Source organism: Aulostomus chinensis, chromosome 15 (genome assembly GCF_037954235.1).
Source record: "Aulostomus chinensis isolate RoL2024-O1b breed Wild chromosome 15, RoL_Achi_v1.0, whole genome shotgun sequence".
NCBI lineage: Eukaryota > Metazoa > Chordata > Actinopteri > Syngnathiformes > Aulostomidae > Aulostomus > Aulostomus chinensis.
Genome location: NC_141334.1, coordinates 17,715,018 through 17,738,680, shown reverse-complemented (window position 1 = coordinate 17,738,680; position 23,663 = coordinate 17,715,018). Strand labels below are relative to the sequence as shown.

Below are 23,663 nucleotides of genomic sequence, written 5' to 3'. Positions count from 1 at the left end.
GCCAAGTCAGTCTGTGATGTCGTCTGTCATTTTTCTTCACTGACAAATCACTGCCAGTGATGAGTCAGCAAATTCTGACACAGATGTCTCACCGTTTTGGTGAAGTAATGCAGCGTTTTAAATAACGGAGTTGAAGCAGTAACTGATTTACTTTTTTTGGTCCCTTTTTCTCTCTCTTGATCCTGTGATGGTTTTGATAAACGTCAGTAAAGTTTCTCTTCGGTCTCTGACGTCCTCGACCCTGGAGTGCAGATCCAGGTTCCCTCTTCATCACTCTTACACAGTAAAACACATCTGAACAACTTTGTCTACAAAACAGTGAATTACCTCATGTCAGACAGTCATTCTGCGTGATGTGACTCAGGACATTACACACGTTTCCCAGCCACTCTTTTTATCAACTGTGATCCAATTCAGTTGCTGAAACACAGGAAGTCCAATGTGAGTGTGTGAAGGAAGCTTTAACACACTGTAATTAGTAGCTTTGTCTCTGATGCACTGTGATGGACCACCAGCTTCTTCTTCCATTCAATTGCTGCTGAGAACAGAAAGATGTTATTTCCCATTAAAGACTTCAGTTTGAATGGACGACATCCATGGAGTTTATTCTGGTCAAATAACACACACTGTAATTTCTTTGTTTCTGATGTGCTGTGGTGTTCCAAGTGTGTCGCCATGGCGTACCAGCAGGTGGCTGCATAGTCAAAGTGGCCTTGAGCAGGTTGAGAGACCTGAGTGACCACCAGATCCTTCACCAGACGGTGGGGCTCCAATGTCAAGTTTGAGTTCAAGCACCCTGACCCTTCACCTTTGACTATCGGAACTTTACCCCCCTGTTCAGACTCAAACTGCTCAGTTTGGTTTTTAACCTTTTGTGTCTTGAATTTGTGTTTTTTTATTTTGGCTCAAATCACAGAATATCAAGCAGTTGTGTTCGTGGTGTGTTCACAGTGATTGATTAATTTTTCATGTCATTGTCAGGTTATTTTGTAGATTTTACAACTATCAGAAGAATTGTTGTTTTTCCAGTCATTTCAGTTTCAGGAAATTCTTTTCTTGTATTCATTGAAAGATAAAAGAGTTTCGGTAAATAACCTTTTTTTCTGTGTTATTATGAAATGTTGTGTTTCGATTGATGATGTGATACATGAATGTAATCAATTTGTAATCAAGTCTATGTAAAAAAAATGAAGTTGTTGGGAACAAATGAAGGGCTCTGAATATTTGAAAAACACATCATCCATTTTTAATGTTCTGTTCTTTTCCAGGAGGACATTTTAATCCATTCATCTTCAATAAGAAACAATTTTTAAAATTAACATCTTTTTGTTTAGTTCAATCAAATCCATCCATTCATCCATTTTCATCCATCGTCATCTTCCGCTTATTCCTACACATTAAGGGTCGCGGGGGGGCTGGAGCCTCTCCCAGCAGCCTTGAGGTGAGAGGTGGGGTTCACCCTGGACAGGTCACCAGTCCATCACAGGACCAACACTTAGAGACAGACAACCATTCACACTCTCAGTCACACCTACAGTCAATTTAGAGTATCAATCAGCCTCGTCCCCTCTTGATGTCTTTGGACTGTGGGAGGAAGCTGGAGTGCCAGAGAGAACCCAGCAGGAACAGGGAGAACATGGAGACTCCACACAGGAAGATCCCTGATGGAGCCGGGACTCGAACCTGGAACCCTCTTGCTGTGAGGCGACAGTGCTGACCACTGCACCACCGTGCAGCCCATTACATGTTCCATACACTACTAATTTACTCACTTTTTGTCTTTGTCCATGCTAACAGTTTTGAACGTACATATTCCCCTGAGTGAATTTACATGCAACAGGGAGAATGCCTTCCTCCCACACGTTCAGACGTGGTTTTCTTTATTTAATATGGGATTTTGACAGCTCCCTTCTCCTTTTTTTAACGGAACTCCGTTCCGGCCATGAATATTTTACCAGAACTGCGTTACGGCTCACTTTCACCCCTGTATATATATGTGTGTGTGTGTGTGTGTGTGTGTGTGTGTGTGTATGGATGTGTTGATTCAGAGTCCGTCGGTCACATGACATGGTACCTACTTGGAAAATCAATTTATTTAGCATTCAAAATTCCTTTAAAATAAAGGGATCATGAAATTATGAAAGAAGAGGTTTGTTGTCGACTTATTTAGCGATGTTATCTAGAATTGAATTGCAGTCTCAAGGAATATCACATTAATATATAGAAGAGGAGATTAAACTCCAATACACAGGTTTGTTTCCGTGGTCCAGTCTTCTCATATCTACATGACTTGAAACAATAAAGTGAGATGTGACGGTTTCGTGAATCATGGCGAAACATCAGCATGCAGCAGCCCCTCATAAAGCTCTGCAATTTTCCATCGCTGGGGTCGCTTGTATGCAGTGACAAAAGTGAAGGAGAATCGGATGAAGCCCCTGGGAAAGATTGTTCAAGTGTAACGTCAGTAAAGTAACTGCCAGACCACCTGGAGGAGCAACGTTTCATGAGTTTTTTTATTATGTTGATTTGTTTTGAAGAAAAAATGAATACGTTCCTGGATTTGAGCAGGGCCCCCACACTGCCCAGTGTTCGGGTCCTAACCAGGAAATATTTTAACTTCCCAATCAGGCACTGAGCTGAAACTGCTTCCTTGACTGGGCGGTGATTTGGTACCAGAAAAATCCCAAACAAAGCATTTGTTGATGACTAGAAATAAAAAGTGTGAACCCAATAGACCCAAGCAATCCAAGCTTCAGAAGGTATTTGCAGCATCAAATGATATAAGATGGGCATATTTCTAAAGTTACATGAAAAATACATGAATGCTTATTAAAAATCTTACTACTGCATGGAGGAAATAATGTCATATTTGGAAGCATGGACACCGCAGGGAGTTGAACCCCATTCCAGTCGTATGGAAGTACCTCTACCAGTGTCTTTTGCTTTTTTATGACATTTGGGGAAAGAAAACCTTCATTAGCAACAGCATTTGATGTTAATATGCAAATGTCTATTCTGGTGTAGGAGGAACTCACAAGTGTGTTAAAGCTACATAGAAAGGTGTGTGTTTTGTTGTTGAATGTCATTAAAATGGATGGAAATATGCTGTTGCAATGAAGGAAAAAAGAACCCCTGGAGTGCTAAAGGAGAAGATTTTGGAGGACTAAGTTCTTGTAGGTTTAATGTGTTTAAAACATTTCTGGTTTAATATAAAAAGATGAAATAGAAGTCAAAGGTTCTATTCATCCCCTTCTGCTACTGATTGTGCTAAGCTAACTAGCAGTGAGCTGGTCTCTACTGCAGGACACAAATGTGTCTGTCTTCTTGTCCTGCTCTTTTGATGAAGGGCCATAAAGTGTATTTTCTAAAATGTTGCCATGTTACATGCAGGTGTGTATTTAGCTTGTTGCCATAGTAACATGCTAAACGTTACTTACCTGAAGAGACCTGCTCCACCAAGGCTACACCCAGATATAAAGGCTGGTCTACCTTGGTCTCTTTGCATCGGTCTCATGAGTGAACAGGGTCAAGCATCGGCAGAAGGACCCTGACGTTGCCTGACCACACCCCCGCGCAAGATCTTGCTGCCACCCGAGGAGAAGAGAGGGATGAGGAGGTGGGGGGGCTCTCACGCTTGACTAGGGAGGAGAAAGACAATGCAGGGTTGAGTTTATTCCCTCATCATCCAGCATCCTCATCTCATTAAAAACATCATTCAAACAACCGACACTCCGTCCATCAATCAAATCCACACTTTGGTTAGGAGTTCCTACCTGGAGGTCCTCTGTCCCGACTTCCTCTGTCCCCGTCATCAGCCACCAACACCAGTGACCTCTGGGTCTCTGAGGTCGTGGACTCTCCGTGTCCCGTCCCAGTCTGCCTCCTCCTGTGCTCCTCTCTCCACCCAGAGGTGGGCTGTACCCGTCACCTCTGGGTCTGTGAGGGACTGGATCCTGCTGGGTTGATGTCTACAGCTGCCGGTGAGCAGCTGAGACCAGCAGCTTCATCAGGATCTTCATCCCATCGCTGTCACTCAGGTGAACCTTCACAAACACCACACTCAACGTAAATGGACAAAAATCAACACTGGACTTTGAAGACATGAACTTTTACTGTCAACTACAAAGAGATGCATGTCACACATTTCCTGCTGCCATCACCACATCGGGTTTACTTACGCCATCTCTGCACCACAGCTCACGGCGTTGCAGGGGGAAGTGCTCAGCAACAGGCACGTACTTCACACCTGAAATAAACATCACAATCACTAATCATTAGAATGCCTGCACAGATCGTAGAGACACTTTTGGTTCTGCAAAAGCTGATAATGTGTTTTTGAAAGATGGCTCAAAAAACAATGTAACTATGGAAATGTGACTTCCACAAACTGTAACCAGCAAAAGGCAGTAAATCATCAAATACCAGTAAGTTTGATTTCCTAGATACGTGCAGGTGTTTTTGGATGAACACATCAACTGTCACATGCAACTATTAACAAAGACTTCCCATTGATCCAGAAAAGTAACATGATTCAGTTCCACGAATCAGACACAAAGAACCCAAATCCCTCAACCAAGAAAAATCACAAATAAAAAAGTAGCCCAATTTACAAACGTACTCACCCATTCGTGCAGCCACGTGCTGAAACTCCCGGCGCAGAGCTTCCTGGTGAGCCACGTCAATGTTGAGACGTGGAGGGAAGTCAAGAACAAAGACCTAAAAAAACAGCAGATGAAATCAAACTGCTCATCGTACACATTTAAATATTCTCTATGCATGTCTAAAAGTGTGTACAACCTACCACATTTAACCCTATGATAAATGACTAAAAACAAACAAACAAACATTAAAAGCATCTACGTACATTCCTCCAGCGCCTGCAGACGGAGGTCAGGAGCAAGCCGAAGTCTGCTCCTGCCTGGCTGATGGTCCTGCTCCTCGTCAAATTGTTGCTAGGAGCCAGGAGGCAGACGACCTCGGGTGAACGGGGCACCACAGCGTGGAGGACCTCAGTCCTCAGCTCAGCGGCGCTGGCCCCTGGTGTTGACATCACACCGAAGGCCAGTCTTCCCTCAGGCATCCTAACGAAACCATCAACGACTCCTCGCAGGTGGGAGTCTCCAACGATCAGTCCAAACTGAAACAAAACAACCAGTTGCTTGGAAAAATAAACACTAAATCATGTTGACTTGGACTGATTTCATTTCAATTCCACATCACTTCTACCTTCTGGTGTGGAGACTCCACTGGAAGGATCAGCTTGTGGCTTTTTCCCGTCAGCTCTGAAACTGGCCATTTCTGGACAGCGTGCCGGTAGCCAGTACCGTAGCCTGTCAGGAACCAGTGGAAACACACAGATTTAACTAGGAGACATTCTTGGTAAACCAGGCCTTCTACAAACAGGGAGTATAACAGGCACCTTAAATAAAAGCAATGTTCCATGGAGTCGCTGGTACATACGTGCATCATGGTGGAAGCGAGGCTCCTGTGGCTCCCAGGTCACAGTTGACCAGGTTGTAGCCCGAGAGCGATGGCCACGGCCACGAGGCATCTAGAAGAAGAAGCCCTGACATGAAATAACTCAAGCAGTCACAAAAAACTTGTTGATGCGTTTACATACTTGGTCCAAACCAAGGAGCCACAAGAAGCTACGTGACAATCACCTCAATCAAATCAATATTCATGAACCTGCATTTTAATATCATTCCTTCTGAAATTCTTCATGATCGCGCTTGTAGTGCTGCTTCAGTCACAAATTACTACATGCCATCAACAAGTCACGCTCCTGCATGTCTGTGCAAAAAATATCCCTGATTACAGATGGTTGTTTTAGAGAAATCTGCAGAGTTTCACCAGGAGCCACACATCAGCAAATCAACGGCAAGAAAGAGGCTCATCATCGAAAAGGCAACGCAACGTAGGCCCGGTAATCTACTGAGACCAAGTAGGATTCTATAGCATTGAGAAGGGTTTAAAAACAACATCCTGCTGGCACAACATGCTTGTACATTTTGGTGAATTAACTTTGTATTCATTCAATAATATTAACTTCAAACACAGGGGTACACTGAAGAGCAAACACACTCACCAAAGTCAGAACAAACCCCAACCAGCATTAACTTGCATTAATGTTTGCGTTCTACATACATTCCTCTCTGTTATTGACTCCGTTGATAGACGAAGTCAAGCAGTGTTGTCCATTATTTAACTCTACAGAAGTTCACATCTGTCCTCCCGCTGCCAGCCAACGAGAGAGAAGCGCTTCTCCCTCCATGCGCGCTTTAGGAAGCTGGAACTGCAGAGGCTAGCTAGTTAGCTTCGCGCAGGTTAGCGTTAGCGCTGGAGTTAGCACAATGGTTGATGTGAAGTTCCAAAACCAGTCGGTGCCTCTGTTGTTGTATAAGAGTTCGAATACATACATTTCTTAAATCTTTTCAGCCTCTTGAAGTGGATAAAAGTTTTGCTTCACTGGGCGCTTTTTTTAGTTTGAAGGTGCTCGGTCAATCACACAGTAAAATAGCTCTCATTGTGTCTGATTATAAAATTGCATGAACACGACGCTAAAATGGAATCCTAATAAATGCAAGAAAAAATCGTTGAAGAAGAGGCTGTTTTTCGACAGTTGATGAAGGCGCGACAACACTCACTACTGGCATTCACAGTGCTAAGCTAACCGACAGCTAATAGACTTTAGCAGGTGTCTCTGGGTATATGTCTCCTTGTTTGCTGGTAGGAGAGACAATAAATATATATTTCTCTCCAAAAATACTTTGAATGGCTTCATTATGCTAATAATTCTTCACACAAACATTTAGGGAGCTCTACACACTGGATGAGATCCAAGATTTGCACAAGCTTCTCAATTTGTTAGCCACTTACCTTGTTCAGAAAGGGTTTGGTGCTGAAGAGAGGAAGAAATAGCAAAGAATGTGTCTGTCTCTCAATCGTGTTCAACCAAGGTTGAAGCAAAGAAGTAGGACACTTCCCGAGCTTATATATAGCAGCTGAGTTCAGAAACAAACAACTGATGTCATAGCCAATAGGTATCAAGAATCCCCGGCAGCATCCGGTGGTTTGGGCGGGGCTTACCTCCAGGGGGCGGGGCCAGAAACATGGCAGGAAGTATACATTTGAACAAATATGAATCTGGAAATTAAATGAAAATTCTGTTTTTCCCCAAGTCAGAAGTTTACACAAACAAAATATATATATAAATCAATATTTTGGTCAGTAGTCGATAAATGGATACTGAAGTAAATTACTGATAAACCAAAAGAATTTTTCTCAAAGCCACATATAATTTCAGACTGTAGGCTTGGGATTTGAGATGGTTTTATATTTTCTTAATGATCTTTCCTCAAGTCCTGGAAAAGTTGAGGAAAATAGTCTTCCCAATAATCCTCCAATAAAAGTATAAAATTTCACTATATTTTACGTTCACTTATAAGTTATTCTTATGTGTAAACAAATGTTTTGGAGAATGAACTCTACGTCACTAACAGTGGTATTAAAAGGATTTTGAAATACATGTCCTAGTGTCGAGATTTTTAAAATAAATTCAAAATATTGAATTTATTCATTCTAAACTCTCTGCCTCTGCGATGGCTCTCATTCATCCAATTATGGTGCTTGCTTATTCTAAAAAAAGCAGTGCAATAAGAAATAAATAATCTTGAATAGAGTATAGAATAACGAACTCCATCGTCATCTTCCGCTTATTCCTACACATTAAGGGTCGCGGGGGGGCTGGAGCCTATACCAGCAGCCTTCAGATGAGAGGCGGGGTTAACCCTGGACAGGTCACCAGTCCATCACAGGACCAACACATAGAGACAGACAACCATTCACACTCACAGTCACACCTACGGTCAATTTAGAGTATCAATCAGCCTCGTCCCCTCTTGATGTCTTTGGACTGTGGGAGGAAGCTGGAGTACCAGAGAGAACCCACACAGGAACAGGGAGAACATGGAGACTCCACACAGAAAGATCCCGTGCCGGAGCCAGGACCCGAACCCGGAACCTTCTTGCTGTGAGGCGACAGTGCTGACCACTGCACCACCGTGCAGCCCAAAAACGAACTCAAAATTGCTAAAAATCTCTTTGTCTTTCTCTCTCTCTCTCTCTTATATATATATATATATATATATATATATATATTTATATATATATAGGATCATATTTAAACTCCCCTCCCAACTTTACAAATGTAATTGCCCTATTTAGCCACAAGAGGGATGTGTTGTACACTCCAACTCTCTCAAAGTACAGTTTAACTGCAATTAACCTACAAAAGGGTTTTGTTTTTTTTTAAAAAAGGAATTGTAGATCACTACACAAGTGTTTTCCAGTTTTTTCTTTGACCTCCATCATAGCAGGAGGGACGCATCCTTACACCCACTAGATAACTCTCGTCAGTATGAAAGGAAGCTGACTCGTCTCTCAAATCTCACACGCACGCCAAAGATATTGGGCAAATTGTGTCACAGGATCTTTAAACAGTCAAGTCAGTTTTGTCTGTGTCGCGTCAAATCACAGCAAAAGTTCTCTCAAGACTCTGACAAGTAGAGCAGACAGAACAGAGTAGAAACCCTTTATTGTCATTATAAACAGGACAATGAGATTTGATGAGCATCTCCATTAAGGTGTACACATAATTGGCACAATATAAAATACTGTACAGTATAAATATAAAAACACAGTAAAAGACACAAACAGAAAAACAGAACATTATGAGCACAGATTTGAGTCCAAAAGGGCGACTGAGAGAGCATTAAATGATAGCGGTAGCTGATGTCAGGTGGTGCAGTGGTCAGTGCAGTTTACATCAGAGCAAACTGGAGGTCAGCATGGTGACAGCTTTGGGGAAGAAGCTGTCCCTGAGTCTGTTTGGGTTCAGAGTTGCGGGGGGCTGGAGCCTATCCCAGCGTCTACGGAGTTCGGAGGAGCGCCATATCCTCTCTAGTTTTTGAGGTTTTTTTATTTTAAGCTGCGTGGTTTCAGAATTGTTCCAAGGTGCTTGTTTCCTTGGATTCATAGTCTTCTTTTTTAATGGGGAAGGAGAGTCCAAAGTTGTTCCAAGGATGCCTGTTGCTCTGTCAATAAAAGGATCACTTTGGGAGGGACGAAGGTCCACAACACGGTCCACTGTTAGGATGGAACATGACAATGAATTTAGCACCAATAGAATCGCTTCCCTAAAGCGACGGCGTGATCAGACATCTGGAAACTACATTTTTCCTTGGTGAAATGTGGTCAATTATTTCGGTGGTCAGATAAAAGTTCTGAGTTCTGTGGAAATACAACCAGATGTTCGTCTTTCAAAGAGCAGAGGCGCTCCCATTCTTCTGAGGACTCTCCACACAATCATTTCCACACTTGGTAAAAATAGATAATAACAATAATAAATGATAAAAACCTCTATCAAACATATGTCCAGCATCATTTCTGCAAAAAAATAAAATAAAACATGCACTTTTACATTAAAATACAGTAAATAAACTGTGCTGCTGTTTGCTGCCAGCCGTGGAGCTCAAAGTTCAAAGGCATTTGGCCACTGAACGAACGTCTGCATTCTTGCTCAGAAGGAGGAGCTGATCAACATGTCCTGATGTCAGAGCGCTCCTTTGTGCTGTGCCAGTGTCTCCAGCAGTTGAGAGGACTCTTTCTGCCGGGACGCTAGGACCTCGGATATGGAGGTTTCCTTTACCTTTCCTTTAGGCTGGACCTGTGAAAGGTCTACCTAATTTCCCCCTTTTGGACTGGACTGCTGAGATGTGTATGTGACAACCAGAACAGATCCAGTCTATTATCATTATTAGAAGGTTGTCTTCATGAATTTCCATTGTATTTCATTTCTAAAAAAGGAAGCACCAGTGATGGAGGACTTTCACCAGGCCTTTGTGGAGCTGAGCCCAGCAGACACCTCTTCCTGGGGCTCACAGTCCAACCCAGGATACCAAAGATGGAGGGAGACAACACCTGGCCTGACCTGGCCACATATGAGGGGAACGAAGGGGAGGGGACAAAGTCAGGGCCCCATTTTCTTCATCTTTGACCAGAAGGACAACATGGAACTTTTCATTTGGTGTCCGATGTCCATTAATAGTTCAGTGTTTGTGAATGTATGTGAATTTTGTAAATTGTTATTTATTAAAAAAACAACCCTGATATTCATCATTTTGTATTGGATTGTTTAATTATAAAGGAGTCATGATGTAATTCCTGTTTTCTACCTTCAAACATATGGAAGTGGTTGTGTTTGTTGATGGGGGTCTATATTCTCAACACAGCTCTGAGTGGTTCGTGCTGATCCAGAGTCAGTATTTATTAGATCAGCTTCTCCACTCCAAAAGATCCTCAGATTTTTTTTTTCACTGAAGAAATGTGATTTAGTAGAAATCACTTGTTTGATCTGAGCCTCAAAACATACATGACATCAATCGTACTCATGAAGTACTGATATCAGTTCAGTTGTTTCTTAAGAATAGAAAACTCTTGAACAGGGGACCTGCATGGATCAAAACCAATCCATGCATCCAACATTTTAATATTTGTGAAACCAATGCAAAGAAAACCAAGCACTTTCAAGGGGATGTGAACGTAACGTGGACGGCGACTGTTTCAGCACTGATGTCTGTTTTTTTGGACACTTTTTGATGTGAAAACATTTTAGACCTTTTGGGTAAAACATGAACTTTGCCTGACACCCACGAATGTATTTGTGAAACTTTTATTCTATTTGTGAAAATGCCAAAGGGGATATTCCTCCATTTCTGTTGTATTCCTAGACCTCATAAAACCAGGTCCAGATGAAAAACCACTGCACCTAGACTTGTCAAATCTGGACTGGATTATCCTGCAGAGGTGGCAGACTCATAAAAAGACAGTCTCTGATTCGTGAAACCTGTATTTTATTTGTGAAAATGCAATAAAGGCACATTTTACTGCTTTTTTCAGAATATGGACCACATTAGACCAGGTCCAGATGAAAAACCACTGCACCTAGACTTGTCAAATCTAGACTGGATTATCCTGCAGAGGTGGCAGACTCATAAAAAGACAGTCTCTGATTTGTCAAACCTTTATTCATTTATTTATTTTTTTGCAATGCCAAAAAAATGGAGCTAGGATTGTCCACATCCTGCTTTTGCTGAATCTGAAAACACTCCATGAAAGCATCCCTGTCCAAGCCATTTTCAAGATTTTTCACTGAACTCTTGAGGTCAGCATGAACAAGACTGCAGGCCCTCATTCTGTCCAGACCAAATGACGTCACTTTGACAAAGGAGAAGCATTTTATCGTGTGAACAAAGAGTTTGGGACTGATTATGTTGCAGCCAGAGACTCCGGCGGACTCTGGGATTTGCTTTTAACTGAACGGGTTTTATTTCTCCACAAGAACACATTGAGTTTCCCTGTCGACACAAGTTCCTGCATTTCTTTTTGCCCTAAAAACATTTCAGATTCTAAATGTGTAACATATCTTGTTTTCATAACTTAAAGCTTGAACCAATGAAAATAAATAACTTACCTCAGTTTATTCATGTCCATGGAAAGAGTTTTTAAGATTTGAATGAAAGCACAATTTCCTATTTTGAATGATGCCTTTTCATATATAGATATATGGATTTGATCAAAAGCAGCACGGTGGTGCAGTGGTCAGCACTGTCGCCTCACAGCAAGAAGCTTCCAGGTTCCAGTCCCGGCTCCATCACAGGATCTTTCTGTGTGAAGTCTCCATGTTCTCCCTGTTCCTGTGTAGGTTCTCTCTGGTACTCCAGCTTCCTCCCACAGTCCAAAGACATCAAGAGGGGACGAGGCTGATTGATACTCTAAATTGACCGTAGGTGTGACTGTGAGTGTGAATGGTTGTCTGTCTCTATGTGTTGGTCCTGTGATGGACTGGTGACCTGTCCAGGGTGAACCCCACCTCTCACCTGAAGGCTGCTGGGAGAGGCTCCACCCCCCCCCCCCCCCCCGTGACCCTTAACAGGATAAGAGGTAGAAAATAGATGAATGGATGGATTTGATTTAACTAAACAAAAAGATGTTAATTTTAAGAATTGTTTCTTATTGAAGATGAATGGATTAAAATGTCCTCCTGGAAAAGAACAGAACATTAAAAATGGATGATGTGTTTTTCAAATATTCAGAGCCCTTCATTTGTTCCCAACAACTTCATTTTTTTTACATAGACTTGATTACAAATTGATTACATTCATGTATCACATCATCAATCGAAACAAAACATTTCATAATAACACAGAAAAAAAGGTTATTTACCGAAACTCTTTTATCTTTCAATGAATACAAGAAAAGAATTTCCTGAAACTGAAATGACTGGAAAAACAACAATTCTTCTGATAGTTGTAAAATCTACAAAATAACCTGACAATGACATGAAAAATTAATCAATCACTGTGAACACACCACGAACACAACTGCTTGATATTCTGTGATTTGAGCCAAAATAAAAAAACACAAATTCAAGACACAAAAGGTTAAAAACCAAACTGAGCAGTTTGAGTCTGAACAGGGGGGTAAAGTTCCGATAGTCAAAGGTGAAGGGTCAGGGTGCTTGAACTCAAACTTGACATTGGAGCCCCACCGTCTGGTGAAGGATCTGGTGGTCACTCAGGTCTCTCAACCTGCTCAAGGCCACTTTGACTATGCAGCCACCTGCTGGTACGCCATGGCGACACACTTGGAACACCACAGCACATCAGAAACAAAGAAATTACAGTGTGTGTTATTTGACCAGAATAAACTCCATGGATGTCGTCCATTCAAACTGAAGTCTTTAATGGGAAATAACATCTTTCTTTTCACAGCAGCAATTGAATGGAAGAAGAAGCTGGTGGTCCATCACAGTGCATCAGAGACAAAGCTACTAATTACAGTGTGTTAAAGCTTCCTTCACACACTCACATTGGACTTCCTGTGTTTCAGCAACTGAATTGGATCACAGTTGATAAAAAGAGTGGCTGGGAAACGTGTGTAATGTCCTGAGTCACATCACGCAGAATGACTGTCTGACATGAGGTAATTCACTGTTTTGTAGACAAAGTTGTTCAGATGTGTTTTACTGTGTAAGAGTGATGAAGAGGGAGCCTGGATCTGCACTCCAGGGTCGAGGACGTCAGAGACCGAAGAGAAACTTTACTGGTGTTTATCAAAACCATCACAGGATCAAGAGAGAGAAAAAGGGACCAAAAAAAGTAAATCAGTTACTGCTTCAACTCCGTTATTTAAAACGCTGCATTACTTCACCAAAACGGTGAGACATCTGTGTCAGAATTTGCTGACTCATCACTGGCAGTGATTTGTCAGTGAAGAAAAATGACAGACGACATCACAGACTGACTTGGCAGGTGACAGCAAAACCTCTGATGTTGTGATGTCATGTATGAGACAACGGATCCAGAAATGCAGGATCAACAGTTCCTCACACAACTTTGAAGGCAACTGATTCAAAGTTTCAACATGTCCAAAGGCAGCAAGAAGAGAGGACCTGGAGGTCCCAATAAAGAATTACTTGATAGGCTGTTTCGTGTTTCAGGTTCAAAAGCCAACACTTCCACTCGACCTGAGAATGAGAATTCCACAAGGTCCACAAAACCTGAGAGCCACGTGAAACAGAAGGTCTTCAAAAGCCTTAAGAAACAGCCTCAGGAAGACAAGTCAGCCAGCGCTGACAGGCCAGGCCTCAAGGACAAGGCTCAAGGCCTGGGAGAACATGTGGGTCCATTAAGCCACACCCACCAGCAACCCACCCCTGACAGAGGGAAGAAAACCGAAGAGGTTTTTGCTGGACAACAGCAGACAATCAAGCCTCAGCTGAAGAATCTGACAGTGAAGCAGTGCCCGGTAATTACTGACCCATACACACACACACACACACACACACACACACACACACACACACACACAAAGAATACAGTTCTTTTTATGTTATTACTGTTAACTTACATTATTTAATTCATTTCAGGATACTGTATTAAATGGCTTCCAGCTGAGCAGCAACAAGCCTGCTATGAAGGACAAGAACAAAGGATCTGAAAGTCTATCATCCTTAGATGAGTTTGTTCATAATTTGTTTAAGGATGATGAAAAAATAGCAGAACCAGGAAACGGAAAATGGAGTCAGGGTGGCTCAGAGAAGACCCTGACAAACGACAACCCCACAATTGGACCTGGTCAGTCCCCTGCAACCCCTGCAGGGACCCTTCCCCGCCGGAAGACTGTCAGATTTAAGATGGATGATGACAGTGTGTTCGGCCAAGACAAAGAACCAAGACCCAGCACCTCCACTCGATCCCTCAACAAAAGAGACCGACTGGAAGAATTCCTTGCCAGCGATGCTAGAGAGTTCCTCCAGGAGACCTCCACACACACGGCCAAACAAACAAAGCCAGAGGTCTCCAGAGGACAAGTGAGAGAGGACGGAGAAGACAAGCTGAATCTGCCAGGGCAGCTGCGCCCGGTAATTCTGACCCATTTACACCCCCATGTTAGCAGACAGACAAAGATACCTGGAGAAAAAGCAACATCCTATTTGTTCTCGCTAACATCTCGTTTATTGAAGTGTACTTGAAGTGAAATATACTCGTTACAAATAATATTTATGCAGTCTGTTCAAGCAGTGAGTGTTTATTGTCCTTCTTTAACTTATTTTCAGAATACTGGACGAAGTGGCTTCCAGATGAGCCCCAACAAGCCTGCTACGAACAACCAGAAGGGATCTGAAAGTCTGACAGCTTCAGATGAGTTCATTCATAGTTTATTTAAGGATGAAGAAAAACTGCCAGGAAAATGGAGTCAGGGTGGCTCAGAGAAGACCCTGTCAAATGACAACCCCACAAGTGGACCTGGTCAGTCCCCTGCTACCCCTGCAGGGATCGTTCCCCGCCGGAAGACTGTCGGCCAAGACAAAGCACCAAGACACAACACCTCTACTCGATCCCGCAATACAAGACACCGGCTGGAAGAATTCCTTGCCAGCGATGCCGGAGAGTTCCTCCAGGAGACCTCCACACACACGGCCAAACAAACAAAGCCTCTTCCTTTCCTCAACAACCACAAACAACCCAGCCCAACCAATCACGCCTCTCCTGCCACAGGAAAGAACGCCCAGGGAGCAGTTCCAGGACAAAGCTGTTTAAATCTGCAGCAGCTGTTAGAACAACAGCAGCTGATGCAGTCGAAGCTCACGGAACTGACTGAACAGCGACAAGTGGATCAGGCTCGTATCCTCCAGCTGGAGGAACTGGTAAAAGCTCTGCAACTGGAGCGAGACCAGAGCCAGACGTTGCTCCAGAGTGTCCAGCAGCAGCATAGAAAGGACGTAGAAGTCTTGGAAATGACACACAAGGCTAATGTGAAGTGTCTTGAGGAGTCGGCAGCCCAGAGCAACACACAACTGCGTGAGACCTGCAACGATGTCTCCGCCCAGTTGGAAAAAGTGAAAGCTCAGCTGTGTGAAAGTGAGCAGCAGCTTGGAGAAGTGACAGAAGAGTACAGGACAGTGATGCAAGACTGGGCAGAGGAGAAGAGGAAGCTGGCAGAAGACTGGAAGAACTTCCATGCCAAGGAAAAGGAAAGATGTCAGAAGGCTGAACAAGAGGCCAGCAGAGTGGCACAGGAACAAGAGGGACTGAGGCGTCGTGCTGAAGAGCTGAGAGAGAAGGAGATGGTTGTGGCACAGGAGAGAGAGACTCTGAAGCAACAGAGAGAGGAGCTGGACAGAGAGAAAGAGAGCGTGACAAACATGGCCCTGGCGGTCATGACAAAAGCCAAGGAGGGGGAGAAACTTAGCCAGGAGGCTGCTGAAATGTATCAGCACGGAGAAGCGCGGCTGAAGGAAGCCGAACGTGCTGAGGCAGCATCTGCGTTGAGGCTGGCACAAATCCAGGCTCGACAAGAGCAAGAGAGGATGAAGGTGAAACCCTCTGCTCACAGGAAACAGTTGCTCGACCTGAAGAAGGAGATCGAGCTTCTGAAAAGTTCCAGCCATGTCCCAAGTCTCAGGAAACCCAGGACCCTGTTTTAGCTGTGAGAGCTTTGGCTCAACACCTGCAGCAGGCTCAAGGGTCCTGGTCTGGGAGGCAGCTCAGAGAGACGGACATGGAAAACCTCTTCACTAAAAGGACCAGGTAAGAGATTTTAAGGCTGGACCTGTGAAAGTTTGAATATGTCTGAATGAATAATCTACCTAATTTCCCCCTTTTGGACTGGACTGCTGAGATGTGTATGTGACAACCAGAACAGATCCGGTCTATTATCATTATTAGAAGGTTGTCTTCATGAATTTCCATTGTATTTCATTTCTAAAAAAGGAAGCACCAGTGATGGAGGACTTTCACCAGGCCTTTGTGGAGCTGAGCCCAGCAGACACCTCTTCCTGGGGCTCACAGTCCAACCCAGGATACCAAAGATGGAGGGAGACAACACCTGGCCTGACCTGGCCACATATGAGGGGAACGAAGGGGAGGGGACAAAGTCAGGGCCCCATTTTCTTCATCTTTGACCAGAAGGACAACATGGAACTTTTCATTTGGTGTCCGATGTCCATTAATAGTTCAGTGTTTGTGAATGTATGTGAATTTTGTAAATAGTTATTTATTAAAAAAAAAAAACGTGATATTCATCATTTTGTATTGGATTGTTTAATTATAAAGGAGTCATGATGTAATTCCTGTTTTCTACCTTCAAACATATGGAAGTGGGTTGTGTTTGTTGATCTGTGCCCCCCAACTGAGGACTCCATTGTCCTAGTGGGGGACTTCAATACTGACGTGGCCAATGACGGAGTGACCTGGAGAGGCATAATTAAGAGGAACATCAGGCCTGACCTAAACCAAGTGGTGTTAAGTTGTTGTACTTCTGTGCGAGTCACAGTTTGTTCAACACCATGTTCGAACACAAGGATCTCCATTGGTGTGCCCACTCTGGCCCTGGGGTGATTAGTTCACACTGATGGGGTTGATTGGTTGGCAGGTACCACGGTGGAACACTCTGGAGCAACGACTCTGGAGGTTTAACTAGGCTTGCCTGTATGATGAGTCAGAAATTAAGGAGAATTTCATCGAATTTAGATACAGCAAAGCTGCATAAATGTCAGATGGAAAAAAATTCTATGACGAAATGAAATTAGAATTTTGTTAAATTGAAATGTTGTAATTCACACTGTTAATAGCTCTCTGTTTTCTAATCATGAACAGGTAAGTGGTTCGGTAGGTTGTTTTTTCCAGCGCAAAAATGGGAATCTACAAATACTCGCTTTGTCCCCAGATCTTAAAATCTAATAGCTGTCTCCCAGTGTTAATGGAAACAAAAAAATGGCCCTCATAAAAACTGTCTAATTTTGCTAAAATATTTCTCCAATTGACCGACAAAGAGCAAAACAAGGGTCAGGGTGTTGGTTCAGCATTTCTAAGGTGGTCCAAGCAGGTTGAGAAGCCATGTTGATCACCATTTTTCTACTGGACAGCTAAGCTAACGTTCTCTAACTTCGCTAGCTAAAGTTAGAATCTTTAGCCTCTGACAGGTTTCTGTTGCTATTGTTAGTGTGAAAACATTATGGAATATTTTCCAATGAGTAGGACCACATGAATTATCTCTAATTACTGCTATTCCAACTCTGACCCTATGTGGTTTGTTGTGTTGTAGAGTAGCAAATGTCAGCAAAACACCGACTGACTAGAATGTATAGATGTTGTCATTTGAATCCTCAAAAAAAGGTCAAACTAGGCAACTGGACTCGTGAAGACGTTTCGCCTCTCATCCAAGAAGCTTCTTCAGTTCTAAAATTCTGGTGGGAAGTATCAGGTATAAAACCACCCCAGGAGGAGTGGTGGCAATTGAGCCTTTAATTTCTGTTTTTAAAGATTTATTATGATGTTCCCCCATTTCAAAAAATAATGTATTTGTGAGGACTTGAGGGTCTACACACTCCTCAGAGAACTATAAGATATGGCAAAAATATCATGGCGAAGACATGGGGGGGCGGGGCATTCAGCTTAGTATCGCGATATTTTACGTGACGACGCTGTGTTGATACAGGTAAGTATGGATCTTTTATCATTATTATTAAAAAAACGTTTCAATGCTGGACATAACATCAATTATTCAGTCAACTACATGCTGCTGCTGTCTTCATATGGGAAGGGGGGGGGTTGAAGTTGAAGGGCGGAAGGGGAGAAGGAAACATTCATGCCTTAAATTGTTGTGGAAAACGAAGGCTTCGGCTACATGCTAAAGACGCTAGAGCCCTGCTCTGTGACTCCGTCCCAGCGCGATGTCACCGTAGGCCGTGTGGCCATTTCCACAACACCAAAAAGGAGGACACTTTGCGGCATTTAGTGAGAAAAGAAAAATCGCAACATACAACTCTAGTGTACTACCCACTACAATATAATTTACAATACCACAGTGATTCTGAGGTACGCTGTTCATCACAAGACAATTTTATCTATCATATATCATGATGTATGTCTATGTGTAAGTGAAAGGTGAAAGGTCTTTGTTCACACTATTTGAATTTATTCAATACATTCATCATTCAAAGTGCAGTGCCAGAACAGCAGAACATGTATGGTCTGAAATGTGCAAATAATAAATTTACATAAAAATAAATAAATGTAAAAAAAAATACATTCCAGTTCTTAAATAAGTAAAAATCCTCAAGTGCACATGTTTTGAAAGCATATTTGGCATTAAATTGACATAAAAAATAAATTAATTAATGCAAAAAATACACATCCCAGGTCTAAACAACCATAAAGAACATTTGTTTTATGTAAACAACAAAAGACTGAGAAAAAACACCATGTAACAGGTGAATATCGACCTGAAAAATGTGTAAAAAATGTAACATATTTGTGTTTATGTATGTGTGAGTGAAGCAGTCCACCTGTATTTTAACTGATTTGTCCTCAGTATCCTGTTCTCAGTTTCCTGTTCTTCATTATGGCCTCAGCCCTCAGCAAAATCCACCTTCAGCTGCTGCAGCAGCTCAGGAGACAACAGCACCTTCAGGTTCATCATAGCCAAGCCTGCACTGCAACTAAAACCATAGCAAAAATACTGTTGTCAACCTTCAAAAATCTGTATTGTTTTAAACCTAGTACATATTCATTTCATAAAGCCCATGCAGAAGTTCCTTTCGTAACTATAAAGCCCATGCATAGAATCAAAATGTTGCATTACAAGTGTTAAGTGTATATTTGTTTAATTAAATATAGTACACAAGTAACAAACAAAAGATGATAATATTGTACTCACCAAATAATTGATCCTCTATCTGAAATACTTCTGGCCTTTTCTGGCAGCATCCAAGAGTTTTTTGTTTCCAAGGAACTTCTGGTACATGCTTGTGCAGGGAAAGGTGAAGTTGACACAGACTTGGAGCTCTGCTTTAACGCTGTCCACATCCAGACGATTCCTCTCGTTTCTCCATGCAGATGCCATCATTGAGAAGACTCGTTCTGTGTGTGCGTTGCTGCATGGGATGGAGAAAATGTAGGAGCTGACCTTCCTGAGATTCACAAGTGGTCCATCTGCTTTGGAAAACAGTTTCAGATACCGCTCCAGCACGTGTGCTGACGTCCACATCACAGCGACACATCAGATCGTCTTTGCTACTTTTGCTTATGAATGTAAGCTCCTTTGACCATTCCGCGTTGAATGAGGTCCGTCTTTTCGGCATGCTAACATTTAGAAACAAGACGACATAGCGGCTAACACATGGGAACAGGGGGCGGCTTGTTTACATTTTCAACCAATGAGAAATCAGGGAATTGAGTGACACCGCTTTTAGCCAATCATATTTTAAACCAATCACTGAAAGTCTTACATCATTGGATGATTTGCAGCGTTTCCTTCAAGTGCAACTCCAAAAAGGAGGACAAATAAGCGTCCGGCTTGAGGCTGCACAGGACGCCGGACAAGGCATTTAAATTCCGGACTGTCCGGCCTAAATCCGGACGTATGGCCACCCTATGTCACCGACACACCGCTTCCCAAACTGCACAGAGAAGTTAAGATTGAGGTTCAGGAGACTTCACGAACAGCACAAAGAGTTGCATGAACGTGTGATGCGTGGACGTCGCGGGCAGTTGATTCACACGTGACTGTAACCGCACATCTTATCACGGAGGATTGGAGAAACGAGCCTCACATAAAAGTCACACTGGCGCAAACATCGTAAACCTGCTTCCAAAAGCGGCACACAAGTGGGGGATTGCGGAAAAAACTTTGTAGTTGAGGCAGACAACGGGTCCAACATGATCGTTGTCATGCAGTCAGCAGGATACCTGCATGTGAAGTTCTTCGCTCACTCCTTCACCTTGGCCTCTCAAGGGGCGTCAAACCTGTCAGCCGCAGCCGGGCTTCCAGGGAGACTGCGTCGCAGCACTGGCTCTTCTCGACAGACGCACGGTGGCAAACCACTCTGGAGAGAATCAGAAAAAGAAGTGGGAAGTGCCTGTAGATGAGCTCAAGACTGATGGCAGCACGCGATGGAACAGAGCTGATGAAAGGCTCCAGCGGTTCCTCGACCAACAGCCCGTCATACGTGCAGCAGCCATCCCCCAATGTGAGGAACAACAGCACGGATCAATTTGCCCTGAATGACACGGACATTGGGAATGCCGGGCCTTGAAGTCCATGGAAGTGGCCGACCGTTCCTGTCCACAGAGGAAATCTGGTTGCTGAGGCTGGAACCCTTCAGGCAAACAAACGTTTAAAAAAAATCCTTGAATGTTTTCCATTCTGGGAAAAAAAAAACACCTCTCCTCTGTAGTCTAATAGTAATGAAGATTTAAGGAAATAGAAATGAACTGTCAATGTATTACGATGAGATAAAAGTACCACTGTCTAGCTCATTTATGTCTTCAAACTTGTTTGCTGCATATATTAAGATATGTGTTGTGTGATTTACAGGAACAAAAGAGGCAGCAGACCATCAGAAACAAGAAGCCCAGGAACATCAGGAGGAACCTGATGGTCCCAGACCCTCTGCCATACCAGCCAAGATGAGGAAGGCATCCTGTGGGCTGGTAGACTTGCTTGGTCAGACTTATGGAGCTGTTGGAGGAGCCACACTCAAAAATGATCTGCCATAGCTGTAGAGGAGGTGAAGAGACACCAGGGGGTCACACCGCTGGGGCGTGGAGGAGACCCACTGAACTGGTGGAAAGTAAAGGAGCACGTCTATTCTTTACTGGCCATGCTGGCAAAAAGAAACCTCCATATCCGAGGTCCTAGCGTCCCGGCAGAAAGAGTCCTCTCAACTGCTGGAGACACTGGCACAGCACAAAGGAGCGCTCTGACATCAGGACATGTTGGTCAGCTCCTCCTTCTGAGCAAGAATGCAGACGTTCGTTCAGTGGCCAAATGCCTTTGAACTTTGAGCTCCACGGCTGGCAGCAAACAGCAGCACAGTTTATTTACTGTATTTTAATGTAAAAGTGCATGTTTTATTTTATTTTTCAATTTAACAGTAATTTACAGCTGCTAAAGCAGCTTCTTCTTTTTTTTTTTTTGGTCAAGTTGCATTGTTGACAGTACTTGTGATCCTACAGACGCGGTCCGGCTCAGTCCAGTTCATCATTTGTCACAGCACAGAGGACCACTCTGACATCAGGTTATGTTGAGCAGGAATTCTGACAATCAGACATTCAGTGTCCTTGAACTTGGTCGGCCCCAAGGCCAGCAGCAAACAGCCTCACATTGTACTTTGAGAGGATGCCAATGTTTGATTTTATTTTTTGTCAATTTAACAGTGATTCACTTCACAAAATTCCCCATCTGGTGGAGGAGCTGCATTTTGTTTGGTTCAAGTTGTATTGTTCAAAATGCTTGTGATAGCTGATAATACGGCCCAGGCCTCCCACATTTGTATTCATTGAAGTTGGACTGTAAAAACACTGTCAAGTCAGCTAAATAAAATGATGAAGTTCAATTTGTTCATCTCACTTCAATTTCTTTTACATTATAAAACAGATGAATTCAGATAGTTTTCCTTTAGATATAATTTCAAGTTGAAAAAGGGTAATAAATCACATCATGCTGCAAGATATCGTATCACAATACTCTCATCGCAAAATATTGAAAATGGCAGTAATGTAGTGGCTTGGGTATCGTGGTGTTGTATCAAGGACCTCTGGTGATTCCCACCTCTAACAAGTCAGTGTAGAAAGGTGCATAAACTAATTGGTACCTCAACCTGTATAAAACTTTGAAATAATGCTAGTTATGACATTTAGTTTTTAAAGTTTGATCATGATTGCCCCTCAATAATAAATGGGTTCTATTATAAATTAATTGGTAATTCATCTCAACCTGAACAAAAGTTTGAAATGTTTAAAATATGATTGTATATCCTAGGACCTGGTCGGTCATCGAATCAGTGTCAGTTCAGTCTGTCAGGTCGGTTGCCTGCAGGGATGTGTAAAGTCCAGCAGGTGTCAGTATTCAGTGACACAGTTTCAACACAGTGCGTCAATGTGTCGAACCGCTTCATGACGCCTCATCGACCCATCACTACGTGGAGGGAGACACCATGAGACTGAGACCGCTGACAGCAACAACGATCCAACACAGACAAACAGAAACAGAGGTTAAATAGGTTGGAGGAAAGGAGACACAGGTGGTGCAATCAACACAGGTGAGACAGGTGAGGTCATCACAGGGAGGAGCACAGGAGGACAGGACACGACCACGGAGTACAACAGGAACAGGAGACAGGGGTCGTGACAGCTGTGGTTGTTTCCTCTGTTACTGCTGTAAAAGGGAGGTGTCCTTTGTTCTTTGGCAGCCTTTCACTCACAAGTTAAAGAGCCAAGAAGTTCTGATGAAACTTTCCAACTTCTGTTTCCTCATTCAGTCGTGAATTTCATGTTTTAACCTGATAACTGTTAGATTGTCATGATGATGAAGAAAATGTCACATGGTGGAGGATGACATGGACACTCTGTATTCCATGATAAACAGTTGTGGTGAGCAGCTGATGGGTCGACTGTCCAAGGCGACTCAGGTTCACCAGCTGGACTTTAAAATATTAGATGTTATGTAGAGACTTAAAAGCTAAATCAGTTGGTGCTTCAACTGTGACGGTCCAGTAGAAGTGGTAGAGGAGTGTCAGGGAGCAGAAATGATGCTGGACATATGTTTGATAGAGGTTTTTATCATTTATTATTGTTATTATCTATTTTTACCAAGTGTGGAAATGATTGTGTGGAGAGTCCTCAGAAGAATGGGAGCGCCTCTGCTCTTTGAAAGACGAACATCTGGTTGTATTTCCACAGAACTCAGAACTTTTATCTGACCACCGAAATAATTGACCACATTTCACCAAGGAAAAATGTAGTTTCCAGATGTCTGATCACGCCGTCACTTTAGGGAAGCGATTCTATTGGTGCTAAATTCATTGTCATGTTCCATCCTAACAGTGGACCGTGTTGTGTACCTTCGTCCCTCCCAAAGTGATCCTTTTATTGACAGAGCAACAGGCATCCTTGGAACAACTTTGGACTCTACTTCCCCATTAAAAAAGAAGACTATGAATCCAAGGAAACAAACACCTTGGAACAATTCTGAAACCACGCAGCTTAAAATAAAAAAACCTCAAAAACTAGAGAGGATATGGCGCTCCTCCGAAC

General features: G+C 42.9%; 1 protein-coding gene and 1 long non-coding RNA gene across 2 annotated transcripts; both read left to right on the top strand.

Annotated features, from left to right (window-relative positions):
* The first annotated feature begins 13,429 nt into the window (after positions 1 to 13,429).
* Positions 13,430 to 16,635, top strand: LOC147249006 (uncharacterized). Its single transcript, XM_086179116.1, has 4 exons — positions 13,430 to 13,869; positions 13,991 to 14,485; positions 14,681 to 16,154; positions 16,338 to 16,635. The coding sequence occupies exons 1-3, from the start codon at positions 13,486 to 13,488 to the stop codon at positions 16,049 to 16,051; spliced, it is 2,250 nt and encodes a 749-aa protein (XP_086035242.1). The 5' UTR covers positions 13,430 to 13,485; the 3' UTR covers positions 16,052 to 16,154; positions 16,338 to 16,635.
* Positions 16,636 to 18,204: 1,569 nt separating this feature from the next.
* Positions 18,205 to 21,710, top strand: LOC147249005 (uncharacterized). The gene is made up of 3 exons (XR_015119563.1): positions 18,205 to 19,387; positions 19,464 to 19,658; positions 20,944 to 21,710. It is a non-coding gene; the product is annotated as an uncharacterized LOC147249005 (long non-coding RNA).
* Positions 21,711 to 23,663: the final 1,953 nt, after the last annotated feature.

Coding starts and splice junctions, on each gene's coding strand:
- LOC147249006 (XM_086179116.1), top strand. CDS start 13,486: ATGTCCAAAGGCAGCAAGAAGAGAGGACCTGGAGGTCCCAATAAAGAA. Junction 13,870..13,990: donor TGACAGTGAAGCAGTGCCCG/GTAATTACTGAC, acceptor AATTCATTTCAG/GATACTGTATTAAATGGCTT. Junction 14,486..14,680: donor TGCCAGGGCAGCTGCGCCCG/GTAATTCTGACC, acceptor ACTTATTTTCAG/AATACTGGACGAAGTGGCTT.